The sequence below is a fragment of the Myxocyprinus asiaticus genome, chromosome 17 (genome assembly GCF_019703515.2).
Source record: "Myxocyprinus asiaticus isolate MX2 ecotype Aquarium Trade chromosome 17, UBuf_Myxa_2, whole genome shotgun sequence".
Lineage (NCBI taxonomy): Eukaryota > Metazoa > Chordata > Actinopteri > Cypriniformes > Catostomidae > Myxocyprinus > Myxocyprinus asiaticus.
The window spans coordinates 3,604,907-3,629,485 of NC_059360.1; the positions used below are offsets into that span (position 1 = coordinate 3,604,907).

Sequence of the window (24,579 nt, forward strand, 5' to 3'; positions counted from 1 at the left end):
GATAAGTACATCAGAGTCTCTAGTTTGAGAAATAGACACCTCACATGTCCTCAGCTGACAGCTTCATTGAATTCTACCCGCTCAACACCAGTTTCATGTACAACAGTAAAGAGAAGACTCAGGGGCACAGGCCTTATGGGAAGAATTGCAAGGAAAAAGGAACTTTTGAAACAGAAAAACAAAAAGAAAAGGTTAGAGTGGGCAAAGAAACAGACATTGGACAACAGATAATTGGAAAAGAGTGTTATGGATCTTAACCCCATTGAGCTTTTGTGGAATCAGCTAGACTGTAAGGTGCGTGAGAAGTGCCCAACAAGACAGCCACATCTATGGCAAGTGCTACAGGAAGTGTGGGGTGAAATGTCACCTGAGTATCTGGACAAACTGACAGCTAGAATGCCAAGGATCTGCTAAGCTGTCATTGCTGCATGTGGAGGATTTTTGATGAGAACTCTTTGAAGTAGTTTAAGAATTGTAATTGTAATTTTTCACATTATTAATGTCCTGAATATACATTGTGATCAGTTGAATGCCACTTTGGTGAATAAAAGTACATAATCTGTACATTATTCCAAACTTTTTGCCGCCAGTGTAGATTGGGGAATATTTGCCCATTCTTCCTTGCAGAATTGTTTGAGTTCAGTCAAATTGTGGGGTGAGTGGTGATTGACTGCTCTCAAGTCCATCCACAGGTTTGTTCTGGTTGGTGTGGTTTTCTACAAATATAGCGCCTGGAGTTCAGTCCAAAAAGTTACTTTTAGTAACTTTTGGAGGAATGGCCCAATCTAGGCAAGATATTGGTGGTGCCATGTGCTTTCCAATTCTTAATAATGCACTGAACAGTACTCAGAGGGATAGTTAAAGCCCTTGAAATATTTTTTTTTCCCCCTTCTCCTAACCTGTTCCTTTCCACAATTTTATCCCAGAGCACTTTTGTAAGAACCTTTCCAACCATGGTGAATTCTTGAATTCATTACCATGCACTACTAGTAACGGAATCCTCATGGAACAGCCGGGTTTTAGTCTGAAGTAATCAAAACCACTACAACTGATGTCAGGTGGGGGCCAATTAGGCAGGTATGTGATCTGAAAGGTGACTGGTTGTTCCTGAGCTAGTTTGTAATGGTTACTCTTAGAATCAGAATCAGCTTTATTGCCAAGTATGCTTATAGTTACAGTTAGGGGGCAGATCACTTATCTAAACCAGGTATATTACTAATTCATTATTTTTTTATTTTTTTGGATTTTTCCCCTTTTTCACCTGATTTAGAATGCCCAATTCCCGTGCGCTTTTAAGTCCTCATGGTCACGTAGCGATTCGCCTCAATCCGGGTGGCGGAGGATGAATCTCAGTTGCCTCCGCGTCTAAGACCATCAACCCGCGCATCTTATCACGTGGCTTGAATGCATTGCCACGGAGACATAGCGCGTGTGGAGGCTTCATGCCATCCACCGCAGCATCCGCGCTCAACTCACCACGTGCACCACCGAGAACGAACCACATTATAGCGACCGCGAGGAGGTTACCCCAATGTGACTCTACCCTCCCTAGCAACCGGGCCAATTTGGTTGCTTAGGAGACCTGGCTGGAGTCACTCAGTACGCCCTGGGATTCGAACTAATGAACTAGCGAACTCCAGGGGTGGTAGCCAGCGTCTTTTACCACTGAGCTACCCAGAAAAGGTTAGATATAATTTATTTAAATTTACGAGTGTAATGTGACAAATAAGGATTTTGACAAGGTATGTCAACTTTCTATAGGCACTGAATATATATATAAAATCCTTATCTGGTGAATATATATGCTATTAAAAGCTGAAGTCAGAAGTTTACATACACTTAGGTTGAAGTCATTAAAACTAATTTTTTAACCACTCCACAGATTTAATATTAGCAAACTATAGTTTTGGCAAGTTGTTTAGGACATCTACTTTGTGCATAACACAAGTAATTTTTCCAACAATTGTTTACAGACAGATTGTTTCACTTTTAATTGATTACATCACAACTCCAGTGGGTCAGAAGTTTACATATATTAAGTTAACTGTGCCTTTAAGCAGCTTGGAAAATTCCAGAAAATGATGTCAAGCCTTTAGACAATTAGCCATTTAGCTTCTGATGTGGATGTATTTTAAGGCCTACCTTCAAACTCACTGCCTCTTTGATTGACATCATGGGAAAATCAAAAGAAATCAGCCAAGACCTCAGAAAAACAAACTGTGGACCTCCACAAGTCTGGTTCATCCTTGGGAGCAATTTCCAAACACCTGAAGGTACTACGTTCATCTGTACAAACAATAGTACGCAAGTATAAACACCATGGGAACACGCAGCCATCATACCGCTCAGGAAGGAGATGCATTCTGTCTCCTAGAGATGAACGTAGTTTGGTGCAAAAAGTGCAAATCATTCCGAGAACAACATCAAAGGACCTTGTGAAGATGTTGGAAGAAACAGGTAGACAAGTATCTATATCCACAGTAAAACGAGTCCTATATCGACATAACCTGAAAGGATGCTCAGCAAGGAAGAAGCCACTGCTCCAAAACCACCATAAAAAAGCCAGACTACAGTTTGCAAGTGCACATAGGGACAAAGATCTTACTTTTGGAAAAATGTCCTCTGGTCTGAAGAAACAAAAATTGAACTGTGTGGCCATAATGACCATTGTTATGTTTGGAGGAAAAAGGGTGAGGCTTGCAAGCCGAAGAACACCATCCCAACTGTGAATCATGGGGGTGGCAGTATCATGTTGTGAGTGTGCTTTGCTGCAGGAGGGACTGGTGCACTTCACAAAATAGATGGCATCATGAGGAAGGAAAATCATGTGGATATATTGAAGCAACATCTCAAGACATCAGCCAGGAAGTTAAAGCTCGATCGCAAATGGGTCTTCCAAATGGACAATGACCTCAAGCATACCTCCAAAGTTGTGGCAAAATGTCTTAAGGACAACAAATTCAAGGTATTGGAGTGGGCATTACAAAGCCTTGACCTCAATCCGATAAAGTCGTGGGCAGAACTGAAAAAGTGTGTGCGAGCAAGGAGGCCTACAAACCTGACTCAGTTACACCAGTTTTGTCTGGAGGAATGGGCCAAAATTCCAGCAACTTGTGAGAAGCTCTTGTTTGAGCAGCCATTACCTCCTCCTGTGCCGTCTTCAGAAAACTCACAGCCAGAAGTAAGCAGGAGAGCAGAAGAAGGGTGTATGTGTAGACCATATTAACTAGGTTATCACAGAGTACCTGATAGAGGTAGAAGTGTCCGGCAGTCTCACAGGTGTAGGAGACATCTCCAGGAACATCCAAACTCTCCTGTAGACGAGCAACCTCGCGGAGGAGCTCTAGACGCCGAGAGAGAACATAGTTCACTCTTCCATACCTGAACACAGAGGACGAGAGAGTTCATTAAGCTGAATGAACCATTGAGAATGAGTTTCTCTCAAGCACTCATTAGATTTATGGCAATAGTCAAGATTTTCCCTTTGAAATAACTTAGTTTGCGTTGTTCTTACCAAAATCTATCGTATGCCTTCAGAAGACTCAGAATATGACATACCAGTCACATGGACTACTTTTATAGTGTTTTATGGAAACTCTTTTAAGCTTAAAAGCAAGTCACATTAGTAGGGACGTTCCCGAAATGTTTAAACAATCTACTAAGCCCACCTATGATGCCTAAAAATGTTGCATAGTGAGCTAGTGAGTTTAAGAACAATAATTTAACCTGCTGAAATCTTTCTCTGTTTCCAGCTCCTCTTCTCCATGACCCAAACGCAGAAGATGGCGTTCATCGATGTCTAGAGCCATGATCTTCTCAAACAGCTGATTCAGAGCCTGGACAACACAAATACAGATGTTTAAATATAGTTGACAAGTCTGCCTTACACAGACTGAAAACAAACAATTCCAATTATTTCAGGAATTCAGAAAAGGACTAAAGGATGCATGTGTCCTTTTAAAGCATAGTAGCAACACCCAATAATGAAAATTCATAATTTATTCACCCTCATGTTGTTGCAAACCTGTATGATGTACTTTCTTATGCTTAACACAAAAGAGATTTCAATGAAAATTGCGCTCCGTCTATAGTCTCACTTTAAAGCTTAAAAGGACCCAAAGTGTCATAAAAGCAGTGCATGTGTCTCACAAGACAAACGATAGATGATAGTGAGAGGCAACTCAAAATTGAAGTCATTTTTCAATGAAAATCTTGACGTCTATTCCCTTTCATGAGCTCTATGAAAGAAGCTCATGTGCCGTTTAGCAATAAAACAAGTTCTCATTTAACCACGCATACTATGATGAACGAGCTTCTCTAATTGGTTCTTGCAACATGATGGGACATTTGGTCATGCACAAGTTTCAATGTGGTTAAATGACTTACTACAACAACTAATCGATAAAATCGATAATAATCTAAAATGAAAGTTATCGACAATGAGTTTCATTATTGATTACTGAAATGTTTCAGATATTCATCTTGCGTTCTGTGCTTTACATGTGCTAAATATGCTTGTGGATATTGCGGCGCAGACCACAAAACTTATGCGAGCCATTTGAATTCGATTGAGAATTTTCTACTTTAAAGCGCTATGGAGGCACTCAACCTTCTCAAACTGCTAGACAGCCCTGACATTCTAAAGAGCATTGAAAAGAAAAAGTTGCTTGCAACAACATTAATTGCAGGCTTTTTAAACTACACATTACCACACTTATTAAAATGTATCACGGTACAATAACAGAAATGTTACATTTAAATATTATCTCAGTAGTAATCTATTACACTTCAATTTTTTACAACTATGGTAAAGTTCATAATGTGTTTAGGATATTATTTTTCATAATGAATACTATAATAATACTATGTTTTTTTTAGAAAGACTAGCTACATTGACCTAACCATATATATATATATATATATATATATATATATATATATATATATATATATATATATATATATATATATATATATATATCAGTGCTGTAAGTTACATTTTTAATTGCGATCAATGGCGTATTTTTTTGTGGTTAATCGCGACTAAATCGCAGATTTTGACACTATTTACACTTTGTTTCATGTCAAAATGCATTTATTTATTTTTTGGAAAGAAAACAAATGTTTCAAAATCTGCATTAATAGCAATTAACTTCTAAAACTTCTGCAATTAAAATGTTTTAATCGACTGACTATATATATATATATATATATATATATATATATATATATATATATATATATATATATATATATATATATATAAAACATTAAAATTGGTTTATGTAATAATATATCAATACATACAGTATGAAGTAGTGGTCGACCAATATTGGACTTTGCTGATATGATAATAATGTGTAGAAAAAAGGCCATAACAGATTAATCAGCCAATAGTTTTTTTTCGCAATTGATAATTAACACATTCAGTTTAGACTATCTTAATTATCTTTCCCTCCTGTGATGTGGTTGGCCAGAGAGAAAAAGTTTGTAACCAACAGTACAGATTAAATTAATTCCCAGATCGAGTTTATTGTGCAACCAAAAAAACAACGATAACCATAAAAAAAAAAGATCTGATACATAACGATGCATAAGGTAAAAAAAATATGCACTCTAACAATTATCCACAACATATTAAAAATAAACACTTTAAAGAAAACATTGTCATTATTCATTAAAAATAGATCATCGCTTGTCATAAGTGGAATATCCACTACTGGAAATACTGTATCAAGAGCTCCCTACATGCAACAGTGCCACGTCTTCACACTTAACATAAGCATTTATTTAAATAGTAGCCTTTTCAAGTTTAATAATCACATTAGCCATATCAGAATTCCTATCTTTCCATCCCTAAATTTATTACCTCTTTATATAATAATTAAGACTTTTGTTTGATCATTTAAGATATTTAAGACTTTTTATGACAATACATTTTAGAAAACTGAATTTAGGACATTTTAACCCTGTAACGCTGCCTGTATCAAATTTGCAACACTATTTTCTAAAGCCTGTGCATCATTAACAATCAAAATTTGGGCGAAAACCCTGTTGTCTGCAATGTACTAGAAGTCTGCCTACACCTGGTGGACGTTTCTTGAAGAAAAATTTGTTTTTCAAAAATGTCCGCTTTTGTATTGCATGCACTAGTTTTTTTTAATGTAAAATATTTTAATGAAGTAAAACAGTAACGATTACAGTTTTACTGATATTTTAAAAGGAGTATTTGCTGAATATAAGCAACTTGGTTAAAATTTTGTATATTATTTTCAAATATGATACAACAGGCTTTTGAGATTCATCTCTCAATCACCATTACATTTACATTCATGCCAACCACAACAAAAAAAAAAAAAAATCCCAGAGCTTTGAAAATTCTGACATATACATTGTATAAGCATTACAAGCTATTATGATGTCATTTTACCATAAGTTCCTGAGGATGTGCTGAATTGAACTATGATACATTTCAATCCATATTTATAGAGCAAAGAGAGGAAGTTGTCATGGCCAAACTCTCAAACATTTGGTATCTCTGAAAAGCCCAGGGGATCTTCTGATAATAGTCCAGTCATTTTTAGTTGTATAGCGATTGTCACAACGCACACTGTTTCAAAGCCGCTTTACAGAACATCATGATTTAACAGAAAATGAAGCTGTAATATCTGTAATAATACCCCAAGATTTACCACTGTAGCATGTATGGGCTAAGAAAAACTTTAATAACAAATGTCCTACACAAAAATGAACTGCTGGGCCTCAGGAGGATAATGACCTTTAAAGCCTAATGTATCAAATATGATACATAAAAAAAACCAACACTTTTTATAGTTTTTCTAATGGTACTAAAAACAGTTTAATGTCAAAAACATTTTTAATTTTCTGACAATTCTTTAATATGTCAGGCTTTACAGGGTTAAGGACCCATGGGAACTCTGTAATAGGCCTACAGCAGGGCTATTCAACTTCATAGACAAGTGTTCCAGATGGAAAAAAATCTCCGGGGCATGCGGGCCAAGCCAGAATATTTTGTTAACATAAAGCTTCTGTCAGATATTGTGTCATAAAAGGCCTTTAATATTTGTTCACTGTATAAATAAAACATCAAGAATTTTTTCTTTCCAGCAGAAAATCTTGAAAAAAAAAAAAAAAAGTGCTCTAAAATAGGTGTAAATTAGATGCTAAAATTTTATTGAACAATAAGTGAATAAGTGCCTTTTCAAATCGAAAATCACATTTCTTGACCAATTTAATGAACAGAACTTTTCTGTTTCTCCAAACTCACGCTTGTCAGTCATCCATGATTTTAGTACTTTAATCTTCCCATTTTGTCAAAATTATGGATTATTTTTAGCGCAACCTCTGAAAGCGTCTAAAAACGCATCGCCTTATCCACATTATTAAAAGCCTGATGAAAGGAAAACTTATGAAAAGTTTTAATAGACTTGAGGCTGTAATTGGTGCCAAAGGTGTTTCAACAAAGTATTGAGCAAAGGCTGTGAATACTTATGTACATGTGATTTTTTTGTTTTTTATTTTTAATAAATTTGCAAAGATTTCAAACAAACTTTTCATGTTGTCATTATGGGGTATTGTTTGTAGAATTTTGAGGAAAAAAATGAATTTAATCCGGATGCACTGTATTTAAAAATAACCCATATATTCAATGTACACATTACATACAGTATATTATATTTTGAAATATGTGTATTAAAAAGGTTTAAAATATAATGTATAGCATGCAGTCACTTTATCTGATTAATCGAAGAAATAATCGAAGATTAATCGATTATTAAAATAATCGTTAGTTGCAGCCCTAGGTAAATGTTATCCACATTGCTGCCATATTGGATATCAGCACTGTTTAGGTACAGTAGTTTATTAATGATTTGATTTAAGAGGGAATAACATTTTAAATTAAGGTCATCATACAAAGTGATCATATGCTCTCAGAAAAGTCACATGGACTACTTTTGTCACTATGTTCTGTCATTGTATTGAATTCAGCCAACGAGACATTCAATTATTACCTTTTGTGTTTTGCAGAAGAAAGATATTCAGGTTTTAAAAGGACAAGAGTTGAGAAAATGATGACACAGTTTTCATTTCAGATGCTAACCTTTTGATTTTGTAGAGTTTTGTGATTTCTAGTTGTGTTTGTCATGTAGTTTGTGGTGCGTACCTGATTAGAGTGTGTAACAATCAGTGTCCTCTGCTCGGGAAAATTGTGGTACAGGTTAGAGATGATCTGAACAGCCACATCTGTTTTTCCTGTTCCTGGAGGACCAACAACCTACAGCGCAAAGAACACAGTAGATGATTTGATGAACTATATCAAGAAAAACAAAAAGCAATTCAGCTTTACCAGTCAGGGTTAACTAATACCATTAAAACATGTTTTCTTCTCTCTCAAACATTATTTTAAGAAGAGCTACAAGCGTTAAAACATCTTTAAAGATAAAAGCTGTTGTTTATATGATGATGAGTTATGGCAGTGAGAGAGATTTAGGGATGGGCATTTCGATTAATTTTGTAGATAAGTACTCTAACACATAAAAACGAGTAATCGATTAATTGAAATTGTGAATTTAAGTGATTTAGAAGTTAAATGATCACTATGCATAAGCAATAACATCTAAATAAATAATTGCACTCACACATAGTATAATCACTTTAAATAAATTATTCCATTAACAACGTCATGCAGGTACATCACCACCCAATGCATTGAGTTATGACGACAAGATTTAGGTGGGAGAGGCAGTTTAATTGTTGTTAATGGCAGGCAAAGATACAAAGGAAAATCAAATTGCAATATTCAAGGGGTGTTTTTAATAGACGAATAATTAAAGCTGAATGAGTACTCGATTAATCGATTACTTGTGCACATCCCTAGAGAATGATAATTATTTTTATCTACTATTTTGCTGATCATGTTATGCAAGAAAAATATGGGAAAAAATGTGTAGTGACATTTGCATACAGGTACATTTATCTCACCATTGTAAGGCCCGGCTGCATCCCTGCACAAATGGCTTCGATCTGAGTCGGGGTAAACTGGATGGTGTTCCTGTTGAAGTGAACAAAAACTGTAAATGTTTCCTTAAGCCTTACTTGTTTTTAATTTTAAACTGAATTTAAGTTTCATTACTCTGTATTTTATTATTCTGATAATTATAACATTATTCTGAATATTCCACTTATGTCTCAGATTGTTTAGGGATTATATTTGAACAAATTCGTTTTACCAAGTACTTAGCTGTTAATGGTCAACAGTGTCAAGAGCAGCACTGAGATCTAATAATACCAGCACTGATATTTTGCCTGAATCAGTATTTAGCCGAATATCATTTAGGATCTTGACGAGCGCCGTCTCTGTGCTATGATTTGTTCAGCTGATTGAAAACAACCTTTTCACTGATTTTGCCTATGAAAGGAAGATTTGAAATTGGTCTGTAGTTGTTCAATGGAGTTATCTAGATTGTACTTTTTAAGAAGGGGCTTGACAACTGCGGTTTTCAGGAACTTCGGAAACGTGCCTGAAAGGAGTGACGCATTTACTATTTCTAACAGATCTTTTTCCAGACAGCTAAACATATTTTTGAAAAATGTTGTGGGGAGTGTGTCAAGACAGCAGGTTGATGTTTTAAGATGCTGTACTATTTCTTCCAGGGTTTTGCCATCAATTTCCACAAAATCAGACATAGTGACTAATTTCTGTCTGACCTCAGTGCAACATGAGGACGAGCTGATCGCCATTCTAACATCATTGATCTTCATGAAAAAAGATGCAAACTCATTACATTTTCTATCAGACAGCATTTCACAGGGAACCTGTGTTGGGGGGTTTGTTAGTCTCCCTACAGTAGCAAAAAGAGTGCGGGTGTTGTTTATATTGCTGTTAATAATGTTTGAGAAGGTCCGTCTAGCTGTGCCTAGTTCCAAATTGAAAGCATGAAGGCTAGATATTGTAATGGACTTCAAGTTGTGTTTTCCACCACATTCGTTCTGCTTTCCTATATGTTCTTTTCATGTTTTTCATTGCTGTTGTGTTTCTCCAAGGTGTTTTACGCCTGCCAGCAATTGTCCGGACCTTTACAGGAGCAATACCATCAATAGCTTTTTTAACTTTTGAGTTAAAGTTAGGGGAGAACATCATCACGGTCTGCGGATATACCCAGTTTCAAAGATATAACCTTGATACATTGCACACTAGTGTCCTCATTTATGCACCTCTTTTTGACAGAGACAGATGTAACTTCAGTGGCAGGAGAAATCAATATTTCAAAGAAAATACAGAAATGGTCAGACAGCGCAACGTCCTTAATAAGAGTGGACGCAATGTTCAGACCCTTACTAATGAGCAGATTAAGTGTGTGTCCGTGATTGTGTGCGAGTTCATCTACGTCTAATATGCAACAGATTAGATTGGTTTGCAATCCGTATTGAAAAAGCTTAGGCTTCCTTTCACTTAACATAACAGATATTGCAAAAGCTACTGGCACAGCGGGTTCCTCCTTGTTCTGTAAACATTTGAGAGTATTGCTGCTCCCGTAGCGAGACAAGATACACATCAATTAGAGCTGTTATCAGTTGTTTGTTGTTCATCGAGAGCAGGAGGACGACGAGATGTACCCTTGCGTTGTGGCAGTGGCTGGAGAGCTCTCTCAGAGGGAGGTTGAGCTGGGCCTGCAGGTTTTGGTGGTAGAGGAGCCCGCCATTTTTTGGTTGGTTTCTGGGGGCTCGCAGCAATGGAGTATGAGAGCTACCAGCATACACTAGTTCCTCCATTTTTGAGTGATGAGTGATGTATGTTGTTGTTATGTTGGCTTTCTTGGCTTTTTTCCCGGAAATCATCCTTGGGTCCTGTATCTTGGAGCAGTTTTAAGTCGTCACAGTCTGACTGTAGTATGCTCTGTGTGTGGCGCTCAGCCCCATGTTGTTGTGTCTTTGCTGTGTTATTGTTGGATTTGTTGATATTCAGCTCGTTCTGAATATCAATTTCCCCCACATGTATAATAACTCGATTCACAGTCTTATGAATCAGAATGTTCATAAGTTCCTTATTTACCTCAGAAACTGTTGCTCGAGGAATGCAGCAAGTGGTAGTAGCCCCGCTACCAATGTTTCTGATAATGGTCAGAGTGCTGGGCTCAGCTGTGGTCTCAGCTGAATGCCGCTGCCTGCTTGACCTTGAGTGCATGCCAGCTGTAGTGTTAGCTGCTGGCTGTTGTGATATAAGCCTGATAACGTTTGGGATTTCTTCCTCCACATTCATTAATGGTTTCTATTTTCAAGACATATCGGTGGTGGAAGAATACCAGTATTGGTTAGTCGAGTCATAACTGGAGTGGAAGATGCCAATGCTGCAATATGTGATATGCTTGTGACTGTCTGATATATCAAGCACCATTGGGTCTAGCTCCCTGTTTATGCCGTTGGTTTTTGCCCTCACTTTCACCAGTCACTTCTGCCATCTGTTTTGCTGGGTTTTCAAATCTCAGTATAGCCTGTCAAGGAACGTTTGATTCACAGGACTCACCGGCTGTAGGCTGAGGAGGTCCACGGTGACAGTCTCCTGTGTAATCCATCAAGGTTGGCCATACTGCAAGTAGTTTTGTTTCAAGAACTGTGATTTTTTTTGTAGAAGTCTATGGCAGTTTGTGCAGCAAGTGGCGTTTGATCTGAAAGGAGGCATTTTCTTCCTCATCTGTCTGTGTGAAGGCAGCTGTGTTGTCTATTTTCAGGTATGTAAACTGCCAGTTGGAGGAGGCTGGTAGACCGCTTTCACAGAAAAACTCCCTTTTTGTAGTAAAATATCAGTCCCAAGTGTCTCTGGTTGTAGAGTGGGTGCCAAATTATGTCGTTTTGAGCACTGTGCTGAACTTCTGATATAATACGTAAAGCGCGGAGCAGTAAACAGAGCATCCAAAGAGTAGCGAAGCAGGAAGCAAAAAAAGTAGAACAGTGGAACCGTGTTTTTTGGTCCAATGGGTCCACATTTCATAAAGTTTTTGAAAAACAAAGCCGTCATGTTATCCGGCCAAAGAGGAAAAGGGCCATCCAAGCTGTTATTAGCGTCAGGTTCAAAATCCAGTGTCAGTATGGGTAAGGGGTGTGTCAGTGCCCATGGCATGGGTAACTCACACATCTGTGAGAATACCATGAATGCAGACAGATATGTAGAAATTTTGGAGCAACATATACTACCATCCAGCACCGTCTTTTCCAGGGACGTCCTTGCATTTTCCAGCAGGACAACTTCAAACCACATAGTGCCCGGATTACAAGTGCATGACTGTGTGGGCAGAGAGTATGGGTGCTAGACTGGCCTGCCCGCAGTCCTGACCTGTCTCCAATTGAGAATGTGTGGCGCATTATGATGCGCATTAGAGGAAGGCCCCGTACAACTGTGCAGCTGAAGACCTGCATAATGGATGATAGGGGTAAAATTCCTCTTTCTAAACTTAAACTTGTGTCTTCACTGCCCAAATGCTTAATAAGTGTTAATAGAAGAAATGGTGATGTTTCACAGTGGTAAACACTCGACTGTCCCAATGTTTTTGGAGCATGTTGCAATCATCTGATTTGAAATTACTGTACATTTTCAAAAAACAATTAAATTCTTATATTGTCATATAATGTGTAGTTGTAGTACTTTCAATATAGAAAATGGTGAATATAATTTACAAATCACTCCTTTTTGTTTTTATTAGCATTTTCATACTGTTCCAACTTTTTCGGAATTGGGGTTGTACAATAATATATTTCTATAACAATTTCTTAACATTTCTCAACAACTTATTATTATTGTAATAATATAAAATTCAAGTTGACTGGGATTCAAAAAAATAATGATTGTGATGCTAGATTTTTTGTCCAAATCGTTCAGCCCTAACTCAAAAGTATTTTAGAGCAAAACATTCACTATAGATATTTTAAAATCACAAAAAACAGACCCCGAGTTTCCACACTAACTTAACATTAGCGTAGTTCACACAGTTCTGGTGTCATGACCTCGAGTTTGACCTGTGACCATGTTCATGACTTCAACATACTTTTTGGGCTGGTTGTATGGATACGGCCCCCTGTTAGGAATCACGTGAGGCTCCACCACCAGTGTGAGATCTTCCTCATCCTGAACCTCTTCTTCATTCACTTTACGCTTTTTACCCTTCACATTCTGCACAGGGAATTTAATTCTGCATGGAAAGAGACACAATTCAATAAACCTGGTCCATGTTACCTCTATCATATAAAATCTACAAATTACTCTATGAAGTATACACTCATTGAGCACTTTATTGGGAACACTATGGTCCTAATAAAGTGCCTGTCATGGTCTTCTGCTGTTGTAGCCCATCCGCCTCAAGGTTCGACATGTTGTGCATTCTGAGATGCTATTCTTCTCACCACAATTGTACAGAGTGATTATCTGAGTTACCGTAGCCTTTCTGTCAGCTCGAACCAGTCTGGCCATTCTCTGTTGACCTCTCTCATCAACAAGGCATTTCCATCCGCAGATCTGCCCCGCACTGGATGTTTTTTGTTTTTGGCACCATTCTGAGTAAATTCTAGAGACTGTTGTGTGTGAAAATCCCAGGAGATCAGCAGTTACAGAAATACTCAAACCAACCCATCTGGCACCAACAATCATGCCACGGTCCAAATCACTGAGATCACATTTTTTCCCCATTATGATGGTTGACATGAACATTAATTGAAGCTCCTGACCCGTATCTGGATGATTTTATGCATCGCACTGCTGCCATATGATTGACTGATTAGATAATTGCATGAATAAGTGGCTGTACAGGTGTTCGTAATAAAGTGCTCAGTGAGTATATTTGAACTCTGTTCCAAACCTTAGTGAGCTGCATTGCTGTAAAAAATACTAAACAACATTTATCATTAATGACATTTACAGCTTTAATCTCAGAGTCTAACCTGAAAGGCGGGACCTGCCGAGCGGGGTCTTCCTCTGTGACCTTCACCGTGTGATTGGGGAAACAGGACTTCAGATGCTCAATGGACAAGAAGGTGTCATTGAAGTCCAGAGAGGAAATTTGATTGGGCATCTTTGAGTAATGGGCACTTCCTGGATCTCCATATCCCAGAATGATGTCATGAAGCCAGTCAGGTACCACACACTCAGTGTTCATGAGGTTACGAATCGTCTCCAGCACAGCCTGTGCGCAAAACAGTTACAGTGAGCAGTATGTTTGGGTGAGATTCTCACCAACGCTTCTATACATAAAAAAAAGCTAGATCAAGCGCAACGAATTGAACAGAACGTGTTTTGAACAGAAGTGTTTAACTTGGCACAGAGTCTATATGCAGCACTCCTTCACAAGAAGATAAAAACACAGCGAGATGCGGCTTAACAGTCAAAGATGCCCGTCTTGCGCATGTTTGCACTGAAAAACAAATAAAAACAGTGCAGACAGATGCAAAATGTGTTTGGTGTCAACGGCCCCGCTTCAGACTTTATACTGTTAGTCTACAGTTTCCTGACAGGTACATATGAGGAATGCTCTGACCTTGAAGTTGTTCTCTTTGGGTTTGCGTCTCATAATGACGTTGAAGGTCTCGTAGGGATCTTCTTCTCCATTCTGGATGCTGTTGGTCATGTCCTGCTGGTACTGGTTTGGGTCGAGCCACACCCGGATTGTTCTGGTGTTACCTCTTAGCTTGGGCTTTGGATCAGGACCTTTAGATAAACATCAGAAAACATTAATTTATCTTTATATATCAGAATTAAATCCAAACTGAACAGCACACAATCTGCGTAGGAATTTAGCACAGTTTGACTACAGAAGCACCAAATGACGAAGCAATCTAATGATTCCTCATTTGTAATGTGCTTTGGAAAAAGCCTCTCTTAAATGAATAAATGTAATGTAATGATGTAAAAACTGATAATCTGTCTAAATTGAGGCTCGTTTAAGTAAATGGCATTGAAATCACAGCAGCGCTTCTTTACCCGAAGAAAAAAGACCAGCGATTCTGGACATCTCTACGTACTTTTTCTAAAATAAATTGAAATATAACTTCCCTCCAGCCCATGCTAACTAATTATACCCAAGGTTCCAATTCCCACTAACACAGAGGGCGTCTGCTATGAGGTCTTAAGAGAAAGACTGTTAATCATGTTGACTAATATTTTTACCAATATTCACACTGTTCTACTTAACTGGTTACAGTTATTGGTTATGCAATGTCGGGTCTGCTGATAAATGGCTGATGTGTTATTCTTTTAATTAATGTATTTAGAAAGCATTTTTTTTTTTACTTAATTATTTAGCAAAAAATAGCTGGTATTATTGGTAGGGGTGGGAACCAACAATTGGTTCTTAATCGGAACCGGTTATGATTAAAGAAACCGTACGATTTATGACTTTCAGTTCCATTAATGCTTCTTAAACTTGCAAGTTGCCGCTGATGCGGACAGAGCACCATACTTAAATACTCTTGACAGTGTTTCCTGCAGCACAATTCAGCACCAGTTCTGCCCGCTTCGGAATCTACAGTGTGAAACATACAGTACGAACAGTGTAATTGGATTCCCGAATGAATAACTGACATTTTTTTGTATTTATCTGTATATCTATACATCACTCTCTCTCTCGTTTTATTTGAGATGTTAATGTATCTCTGTCTCCACTGCTCTTTTACATGGATCCTTACTTCTGTTTCCAGTTTATCTGTAGATTAAAAAAAACAGCTGTTGTTTTTTTTCTTCATCTACAGCATGACCATTTTAGTCTGATTCCTAAGCCAGTTTTTTTGAATCTACAGCGCAAAACATACAGAGCAACCTGTCTGGTCTGATTGTCGAACAAATGACTGGGACAATTCCTTTTAATCTACAATGCGAAAAACACAGCGTGACCAGTATAGTCCGATTCCCAAAGGAATGACTCTTATGAGTCTGTATTTTTGCATCTACAGCGCCACCAGTGTCATTTGATTCCCTAATGAATGACTCGAGTCAGTTCTTTTTTTAATCTACAACACAAAACAGAGCATGACCAGTGTTGTCCAATCCCCGAATGAATGACTCATTTGAGTCAAAACATACAGAGCGACCTGTGCAGTCCAATTGGCAAACAAATGACTCTTTTGAGCCAGTTCTTTTGAATCTACAGCACAAAACACACAGCTCAACCAGTATAATCTAATTCTCGAACGAATGATTCTTTTGAGCAAGTTCGTTTGAATCTACAACACAAAACATACAGCACGACCAGTGTAGTCTGATTCCCAAACAAATGACTCTTTTGAGCAAGTTCGTTTGAATCTACAACACAAAACATACAGCTCGACCAGTGTCATCCAATTCCTGAACAAATGACTCTTTTGAGCAAGTTCTATTATTTGACACTAAAACATTAAAAAAACAAATAAATAAAACAGTATTGGTATCAATATCAGTCGATCTGCACTCACCTTCCTCTATAACTCGTCCTTTATCATCCAGCATGCCCTGCACCTCACATCCTCTGACATATACCAGACCAGCCTGATCCACAAATGGCTGCCGGCGGTCAAAGCGTGTGCCGTACAGCAGGTTGGGCCGCACCGTGATCAGGAAGCACACGTCGTGTTTCCGCAGCCCTGGAAGAATGAGCAGATCATGCGAGGAAGATGGTTAAGTGGAAACCGGAAGAAAGGATCCATGTAAAAGAGCAGAGGAGACAGAGATACATTAACATCTCAAATAAAACAAGAGAGAGAGTGATGTATAACTAATGAGGTGAGAGAGACAAATGAAAAGATAGAATATCTTACCCTCCCACTCATTTTTGATGTGATCCCGGACGTTAAGGTTAATGGTGACATCAGCACGCACACGGGCAGGCCAGTTCTCTCCGATTTTTGGTTTCGCCACCTCCACGATAGAAAATGATACGATGGTCTGTGCCATTCTAGCCCATCCGCCAAACACCACTCCTCCATACTCTGACTGCCTGAAGAAAAAACCCACCACATCAGCACAACAGCATGATAACAACTACATCAAAAGAGAAACTGGACAAATCTGATCAGTTCAAATTGTACACTATACTTAACACTGGGTTAACATCTCATCTAACACTTTTAACCCTGTATTAATGAATGTTTCACACTTGTATTTTAGAATCACCGCTTATAATTTCACTGGAATTTTCACACTCAAATGTAAAAGCAAAATTGTGGAATAATTGCAAAATTTGGTCTAATTTTTTCAGAAATCCCCAAAATAAAAATACTCCAATTATTCATAAATAATATTGTATGTGTTTATAATCTTATGATAAACAATTTTTTTGTATTTATTTTTTTCTTTTTTTGTTGTTGTCCTAACTTTGTAAATGTAATTCTGGTTCCGTTCACTCCAACTTACATGGAAAAGTCTTATTACATTCCACTAGATGGCAGCAAGCACTAGAAAAAAAGATTTTTTTCTCTAGCACATTCCACATGCTCGTCCATAGACATTCAGTCTAATTTTAAGTTCAAGCAGCACCCTCATTATTTCATTGAATATCTCATCCTCTGAATTTAAGTGTCATTAGAAAGCAGAGATCCTCCCCTTTGTGGTGATATAAAACATTTTATCAACAGTTGAAAATATAATTTTGTTTAGCATGCTTATCCTATTGGATGGCATATTTTGTTCTGGACATCTAAGATATAACGTTAGATTGTTCAGCCAAGCAAGCTCGCAGACAAGTAAAAAATGGCTCATTTTTTAGAGAACTGCCTAAGGTAAAAGCGGATGTAAAGTTTTTAGCTACTTGGGGCTTACAGCAGCGATCGGCGCATTAAAGAGACGTCTGTATTTGATAACTTACAGAAATCATATTTCAGTTTGTGATTCTTTTGAAAATCTTTCAAACTGTGGTATTTGGGCAACAAAATAAACTATACAGTTACATTCCTGAGTATGAGAGCTTTCATTTGATATATGACTTGTCCATTTTTGTGCTATGGGAAGGACTTTTATTATTATATAATTATTTCTACCCCATTACCTCTGGGGGGCGCCAATTTTCAATGTGAACGATTTGAGGCCTTATTTTGTTATTTTAAGTAACAAATGCAGATGTGATTGTGATCTCTGAAAAGTTCAGATTTTAAGCTTTCAACTGATACCTCATATACCTGACTTATGTATATGGAAACCGCCGGCAGGTCCAACAGGTTTTAAGAGATTTTAACCCTTTAAGATCTGAAGGTGTTTTTAAAGATTTCCTGTTTCAGTGGCATACCCAAAATTAAAGGCTTATAACTCAAAAAAAAAAAAAAAAAAAAGAAAGAAAAAACAAGGACGGTCAAGTGTTTTGTATCACTGTAAAGAAAATGTTTCACATTTTTTAATGATATAGAATATGATACATTCTGAGATTTGAGCCAAAAATTTACTTTTTTTCTTATTTGACATTATAAAACTCTGGGTGTAAATAGGTTGCTCTGAAAAACTGCTTTTGTTTTGATCCCAATCTAAAATAATTTATCATAGTGTCCAAAAGCATCTCCAAACAAATAAAACATAACTGTACATAGGAACTAATTACACATGCAAACACAACAATGACTAAAGGTTTACATAGCAGAGAGACATGATTTTAGTAATGAGATTTTACAGAATGATTCTTTTCAATCAATGAGTCATCACCGGGTCTGTCATTTACTTGGCGCCATCTGTGGATAATCTAATGATCTATGGATCTGATTACCTTGTGTGTGGACTCATTTGAAAGATAATCACCTCCTCTAAGTAATGGTATGTGATATTTTATGTTCCATTTATTTTTCGTACATTTATAACCCAACACATGGCTAAGCAACACCAACTTAATTGTCAAAGACATATACTTAGATATTACTCACTATATTTCTGTGAGTAAAACAAATATGCTGGTTGTATTCTACTCTTTAAGAGCTTTCTAATGACATATGACACATGGCTATTTAATCAGTTTGATGTTTTTACTGATTGCAATAATTTGAACAGTGCAAATTTTTTATAAATTATCAAAACGGAACACTTCTGATTTGTCTGCAAATTTCAAAGCACTTGTTCAGTTTTGATCATAATGCTTGCAAACATCAGAAAGTTGAGCTTCTAAGCTTTTAAACTATTTTGTGCTGGTCAAGACTGTAGTTGTTAATATTTTGACGATTATTTCTTTTCTCGCGGGCCCATCTGAGCTTAAAAGATTAAACAACAGTAAAACCCATTGAAGACACTGTAAGTATATCCTCACAGACACGGTGACGTTCATGTCTAAAATTAAAGATGGCGCTACTATAAATAAGTTCCGTTATGTTTAAAGATTCACACTGTATGTCACTTCTCAGGGTCAGTGTTCTTAATTGCATAATTCCAAGGTTAATAACATTGATTGGATGAGTACACCATGTGACAAGCACGCAACCTGTTTAAATAACTGCTTGTCCGTCTGAGGATATGTCACAACATAAATTCGCTTTTAGTCGTCTTAAATCTTCTGAAACATACTACAAAAATATTACTGTCTCTTGTCACTTTTTCAAAAATAATTCTCTTAGACGCTTAAACTAAACACAGCACATGAACGTTTCTGTGATTGAAGGGTTCATTTAATGAATATTTAGGATTGGTTGTCTTTTAACGATTCACCATTATATTCGAGCAGTTTCACCTTTGCAACAGTTTCCTTTTGGCCTCTTGAGCAGGGCTTCATAACAGGGTTAAAGTGTTTCAGACATAAAAAAAAATAATAAATAAAAAAAAACATCTTTCCAAGACATCTCAGTAGACAAAAAGGACATGCCTTTTTACCAAAAAAGATTTTATGGTTATTATTGGGATTTTAGTTGAACAATAAACTGCATCTGGGATTGTATTCATTTTGGACTCTTGTAGCCGCTATGTCTGTGCCAGTCATAGTAAGGAAAGATTGAGAAAGTGTAACATTCTATAAATCGATTTTAAAAACTATCGGCCGATTAATCTTTTATCGACCTCTAATCTTTTATTTATTTCCACCACCTTAGTTATCGTATTGGCAAAATCAACAATCAGTCGACCTCTAGTCATATTGCAAACCAACCATGGCTTCATTCGTAACACGACATCCTCGATGTCCTGACGGATCTCATAGGTAGACTCCAGACGAAAGAGATTGAAGTTCCTCAACAGATAATCGTGCAGGGTGAGAAACTGCAGGTTCAGCTTTGGAAGAGCCAAACATCCTTAAGATATAAAATAAACAAGGCAATTGAAGAGTGCACACAAAGTTGAATGTGCATATTTTTATATTCTCTACAGCAGTGGTTCTTAACTGGTTTTGCTATGGTTTACAAATATTTTACATTGCACATAAAATGGCGACTAAAACAGTAAAAATATTGTTCACCATAGAAAAGATCACCTGAAAAATCAAACACTGAAATGTATTACTGCATAGGCCCAACAATATGCAAAATTGAGTGTCTCTTGAATGGTTTACTGCTCTCGGCAACCAAGAATTCACCAGACAAAACAAACTGTGGCCGACTAACTCTGAATTAGTGTGAATCTGTATTTAAATGTAGTCTGGATGGTATTTTCTTTTTTTGTTCATGGTTAAGGATGAGTGCTTGTCGTACAATCTGTCTGTGACGAGGAGGAGGGCGTGGCCGGGCCGTGATGGTGCACGGCCAGCGCTGAATCAGCTGATCAGCGGGAGAGCGAGATAAAGGTGAGCCGGAGGTGCCAGTTCGAGAGAGAGGTGCGCTGCATGTGTGTCTGTTTCCTTATGTTTTATGTTGTTTTAAGTTCATTTATATCATTAAAGTTTATGTTTACTGTTCAGCCAGTTCCCGTCACCTCCTTGCCCACCTTTAGCTGTTACAGTGGTGCTGAAACCCAGGAGGAAGGAGGGATGCGCTGTCGGGGAGTCCTCGCTGCTGCCATCCGCCAGGGGAGCAGCCGTGGCCGTCTGCCTGGGGACAGAGGGGTCGCTACCGGCCGCAGAGAGCAGGAGGACCGGTGGTGTGGGGGATGAGTGCGAGACGAGGAGGAGGGCATGGCCGGGCCTGAATCAGCTGATCAGTGGGAGAGCGAGATAAAGGAGAGCCGGAGGCACTAGTTCGAGAGAGAGAGAGACGCACGCAGCCGTGTTGCATGTGTGTCTGTGTTAGTTTATGTTTGTTTTAAGTTAAGTTTGACATCAAAACTTTGTTTACTGTTCTGCCGGTTCCCGCCTCCTTGCCCGACCTTGAACTGTTACACTGTCCATGTTGACATCTGTCGAATTCTACTAAGCTACACCAAACTACTGTAGAGCGAGTCTACTTGGAGGCTTTGCTGTCAACAACAAACGATATGTGAAGCGTATAGTTTGGGAAGTTTATCCTCTTTTTAAAAATGTATAAACCTATTTATGTTGCTATCTTCTTTACTATAGACAACTAAATAGTTAGTTTCATTTTATTATTTGCATTTGACATTGTTTTTCCTGCTGTCCGTGATTATCAGAACAGTTCTATGACCCACCTGTTGAGTTCCACTGCTTTAGAGTACATTTTTACTCATTCCATTAATTCAGCAATATGATGTATGGAATAAAGAGACTGAGATGCTCACCTTCTCCTGAATAGTACTCAGTGGGAACAATGTTCTCATCCCAGATGATCTTCTCAGTGGGGTACAGAGGCATCTGATTGAGCTGCTCAATCTGAGAGATTCGCCTCTCATGGTGAGACACCTGAACATAAATGAAGAAGTTTTTCATAAGGTTTGATTCCTCTTAGCCACTACATCCTCTGCCCACTAGACACATCACGCTGAGTAAGCCTGTGCTAGTAATGTTCACCATTTTAACACGGCAGATGGCCCTATGTAGGCTACATATATCACAGAGGAATGGGGCGAGTCAAATCCCAGGAACATTTTTAAAGTGGTTGTGTAATGGAAAACGGCAAAATGAAAATTTTTGTTTTATTCAATAAAGTACTGACAACATTTCTCCCAAGCAATTTGGTAGAAAAGTTGTGAGTACTTTATAGAATAAAACTAGAAAATGTTCATTTTACTCAAACTCGTACCTATAAATAGTACATTTTACTATTTAAGACTGATAATTTTGCAGTGGTCTCAATTTTTTCCAGAGCTGTATATTATACTGTATATACAAAGATGAGCCAAAACATTATGACCACCTGCCTAATATGCTGTTGGTCCTCCGCACGCCACCACAACAGTGCCAATCCTGCCAAGGCATGGACTGTACAAGACCCCTGAAGGTGTCCTGTGGTATCTGGCACCAAGACATTAGCAGCAGATCCTTCAAGTCCTGTAAGTTGCGAGTGGAGCCGCTGTGGATCGGACTTGTTGGTCCAGCACATTCCACAGATGCTCAGTCGGATTGAGATCTGGGGAATTTGGAGGCCAGGGCAATACCTTGAACTCTTCATAATGTTCCTTAAACCATTCCCGAACAATGTGTGCAGTGTGGCAGGGTGCATTATCCTGCTGAAAGAGGCCACAGCCATCAGGGGATACCATTTCCATGAAGGGGTGTACCTGGTCTGCAATGATGTTTAGGTAGGTGGCACGTGACAAATTGATGTCCACATGAATGGCCAGACCCAGGGTTTCCCAGCAGAACATTGCCCAGAGCATCACACTCCCTCCACCAGCTTGTCATCTTCCCATAGAGCATCCTGGTGCCATCAATTCCCCAGGTAAACGGCACACACGTACACAGCTGTCCATGTGATGTAGAAGAAAACGGGACTCATCAGACCATTCAACCTTCTTCCACTGCTCCAAGGTCCAGTTCCGACACTCGAGTGCCCATTGTAGGTGCTCTCGACGGTGGACAGGGTCATCATGGGCACTCTGACCAGTCTGTGGCTACGCAGCTCCATACACAGCAGGGTGCGATGCACTGTGTGTTGACACACATTGCTCCTGTAACAATCATTACAATTTTCTGTGACTTGTGCCAGAGTAGACCTTCTGTCGGTTTGGACCAGACGGGATAGCCTTTGTTGCCTCACCCATCGATGAGCCTTGGGTGCCCAACACCCTGTCGCCGGTATGTGGTTTGTTCCTCGGACCACTGTCTGTAGGTACTCACCACTGCTGACCGGGAGCACCCCACAAGTCTTGCTGTTTTAGAGATACTCTGACCCAGTCATCTGGCCATAACAATCTCGCCCTTGTCAAAGTCGCTCAGGTCTTTACTCCTCCCCATTTCTCCTTCATTCAACACGTTGACTGCGAGGACTGATTGTTCATTTACCATCTAATCTACCCAGACCTTGACATGTGGCCTTGATAGGAGATGATCAATGTTATTCGCTTCACCTTTGAGTGGTTATTATGTTTTGGCTCATCAGTGTGTATATACAGTATATATATATATATATATATATATATATATATATATATATATATATATATATATATATATATATATATATACATTATACACACACACATACACAGGATGTCTCTTTTGTCAAAAATGGTCTTTGATGGTGGCTGACGTACACGTTCATTCGAGTAGGTTTCTTAACAGAAATTAATTTATATTTAACATAATAATGTAGTTGCATATCATGTGTACATTGGGACCCAAGCTTTGATCATCTAAGCATCTGGAATTTTACAGGTTTTTGTTTTTTCAATGCGCTATGGGAAATCAAACTAGACTAACTTAATTTAACACCTTATTTCTTTAAGGCTAGTTATATTGTTCTGACTGAACATGAATATAGCACCTTTCAGAAGTGAGACAGTGCTTTAAATGAAAAAGTTTGTTCCTACTCCTTACAGATATTTCGATATTATTAACAGATATTTAAAAAAAAAAAAAAAAAAGTAATCTCTATGAATATCTAAAGGCAAACATAGCATTGTTTCCAAATATCAAATTAAACCTTATTAGTACAGTGCATATTATACAGGAAGTTAATATAAGTAAAAAAAAAAAAAAAAACATAATTTGTTCATAATTCTTGGAGGCCCAGATTTTAAAGCCCTTTATTCTGCTTGCCCTTATGTTCACCATAGTTCTTTTACCATGGCATTAGGAATGCCAAAACCACAGGTAAGACCATGTATGAGGCATTGTAAAGTGGTAATAAGTCAAATAAAATAATATACCAAATAACTTCTTTATAGAGCTTTAAAGAAAAGTAAAATTCCAAGTAGAATTCAAATGGGTCACATAAGTTTTGTGATCTGCGCCGCAATATCAGGAGAAGCCTGATTGAGTTGTGCGAGTGATAGGCTCTGTGCTATGAAGGGATGTCCGGTTGACATGCGTGCATCTGCTGCTCCAGGGATTGCGCAGAACAGATCATTGGCATAAGTGATTCTGTGGTGCTCGCGCAACACTCACTTTAAAACAGGCTTCAATCACGCCATGCAGATGAATGCTTGAGCTGAGAAGCATATTTAGCTCTTATGCAGCACAGAACACAAGATGAATACTATCGAGTTTGCTTTAAAAAAAAAAAAAATCAATACAGGAAAAACCCTGTATATAGTATTCATTTAAATGTGACTTCACACACTTTAGTATGTGAAAGAGTATAGTTTATTTAATAATT

The 24,579-nt window shown here is 38.0% G+C and overlaps 1 protein-coding gene across 2 annotated transcripts in view; it reads right to left on the bottom strand.

Moving 5' to 3' along the window:
* The window catches only part of aqr (aquarius intron-binding spliceosomal factor), an 87,805-nt gene that overhangs the window by 44,397 nt on the left and 18,829 nt on the right, over positions 1 to 24,579 (bottom strand). For both annotated transcript variants that reach the window (XM_051723163.1, XM_051723164.1), the window contains exons 15-25: positions 21,602 to 21,722; positions 20,085 to 20,226; positions 16,795 to 16,973; positions 16,453 to 16,620; positions 14,544 to 14,713; positions 13,951 to 14,192; positions 13,062 to 13,205; positions 9,004 to 9,073; positions 8,186 to 8,296; positions 3,727 to 3,836; positions 3,246 to 3,381 (exon numbers count right to left, since the gene is read on the bottom strand). In XM_051723163.1, coding sequence (XP_051579123.1) covers positions 3,246 to 3,381; positions 3,727 to 3,836; positions 8,186 to 8,296; positions 9,004 to 9,073; positions 13,062 to 13,205; positions 13,951 to 14,192; positions 14,544 to 14,713; positions 16,453 to 16,620; positions 16,795 to 16,973; positions 20,085 to 20,226; positions 21,602 to 21,722 — 1,593 coding nt within the window. The remainder of the gene's footprint in view (positions 1 to 3,245; positions 3,382 to 3,726; positions 3,837 to 8,185; positions 8,297 to 9,003; positions 9,074 to 13,061; positions 13,206 to 13,950; positions 14,193 to 14,543; positions 14,714 to 16,452; positions 16,621 to 16,794; positions 16,974 to 20,084; positions 20,227 to 21,601; positions 21,723 to 24,579) is intronic.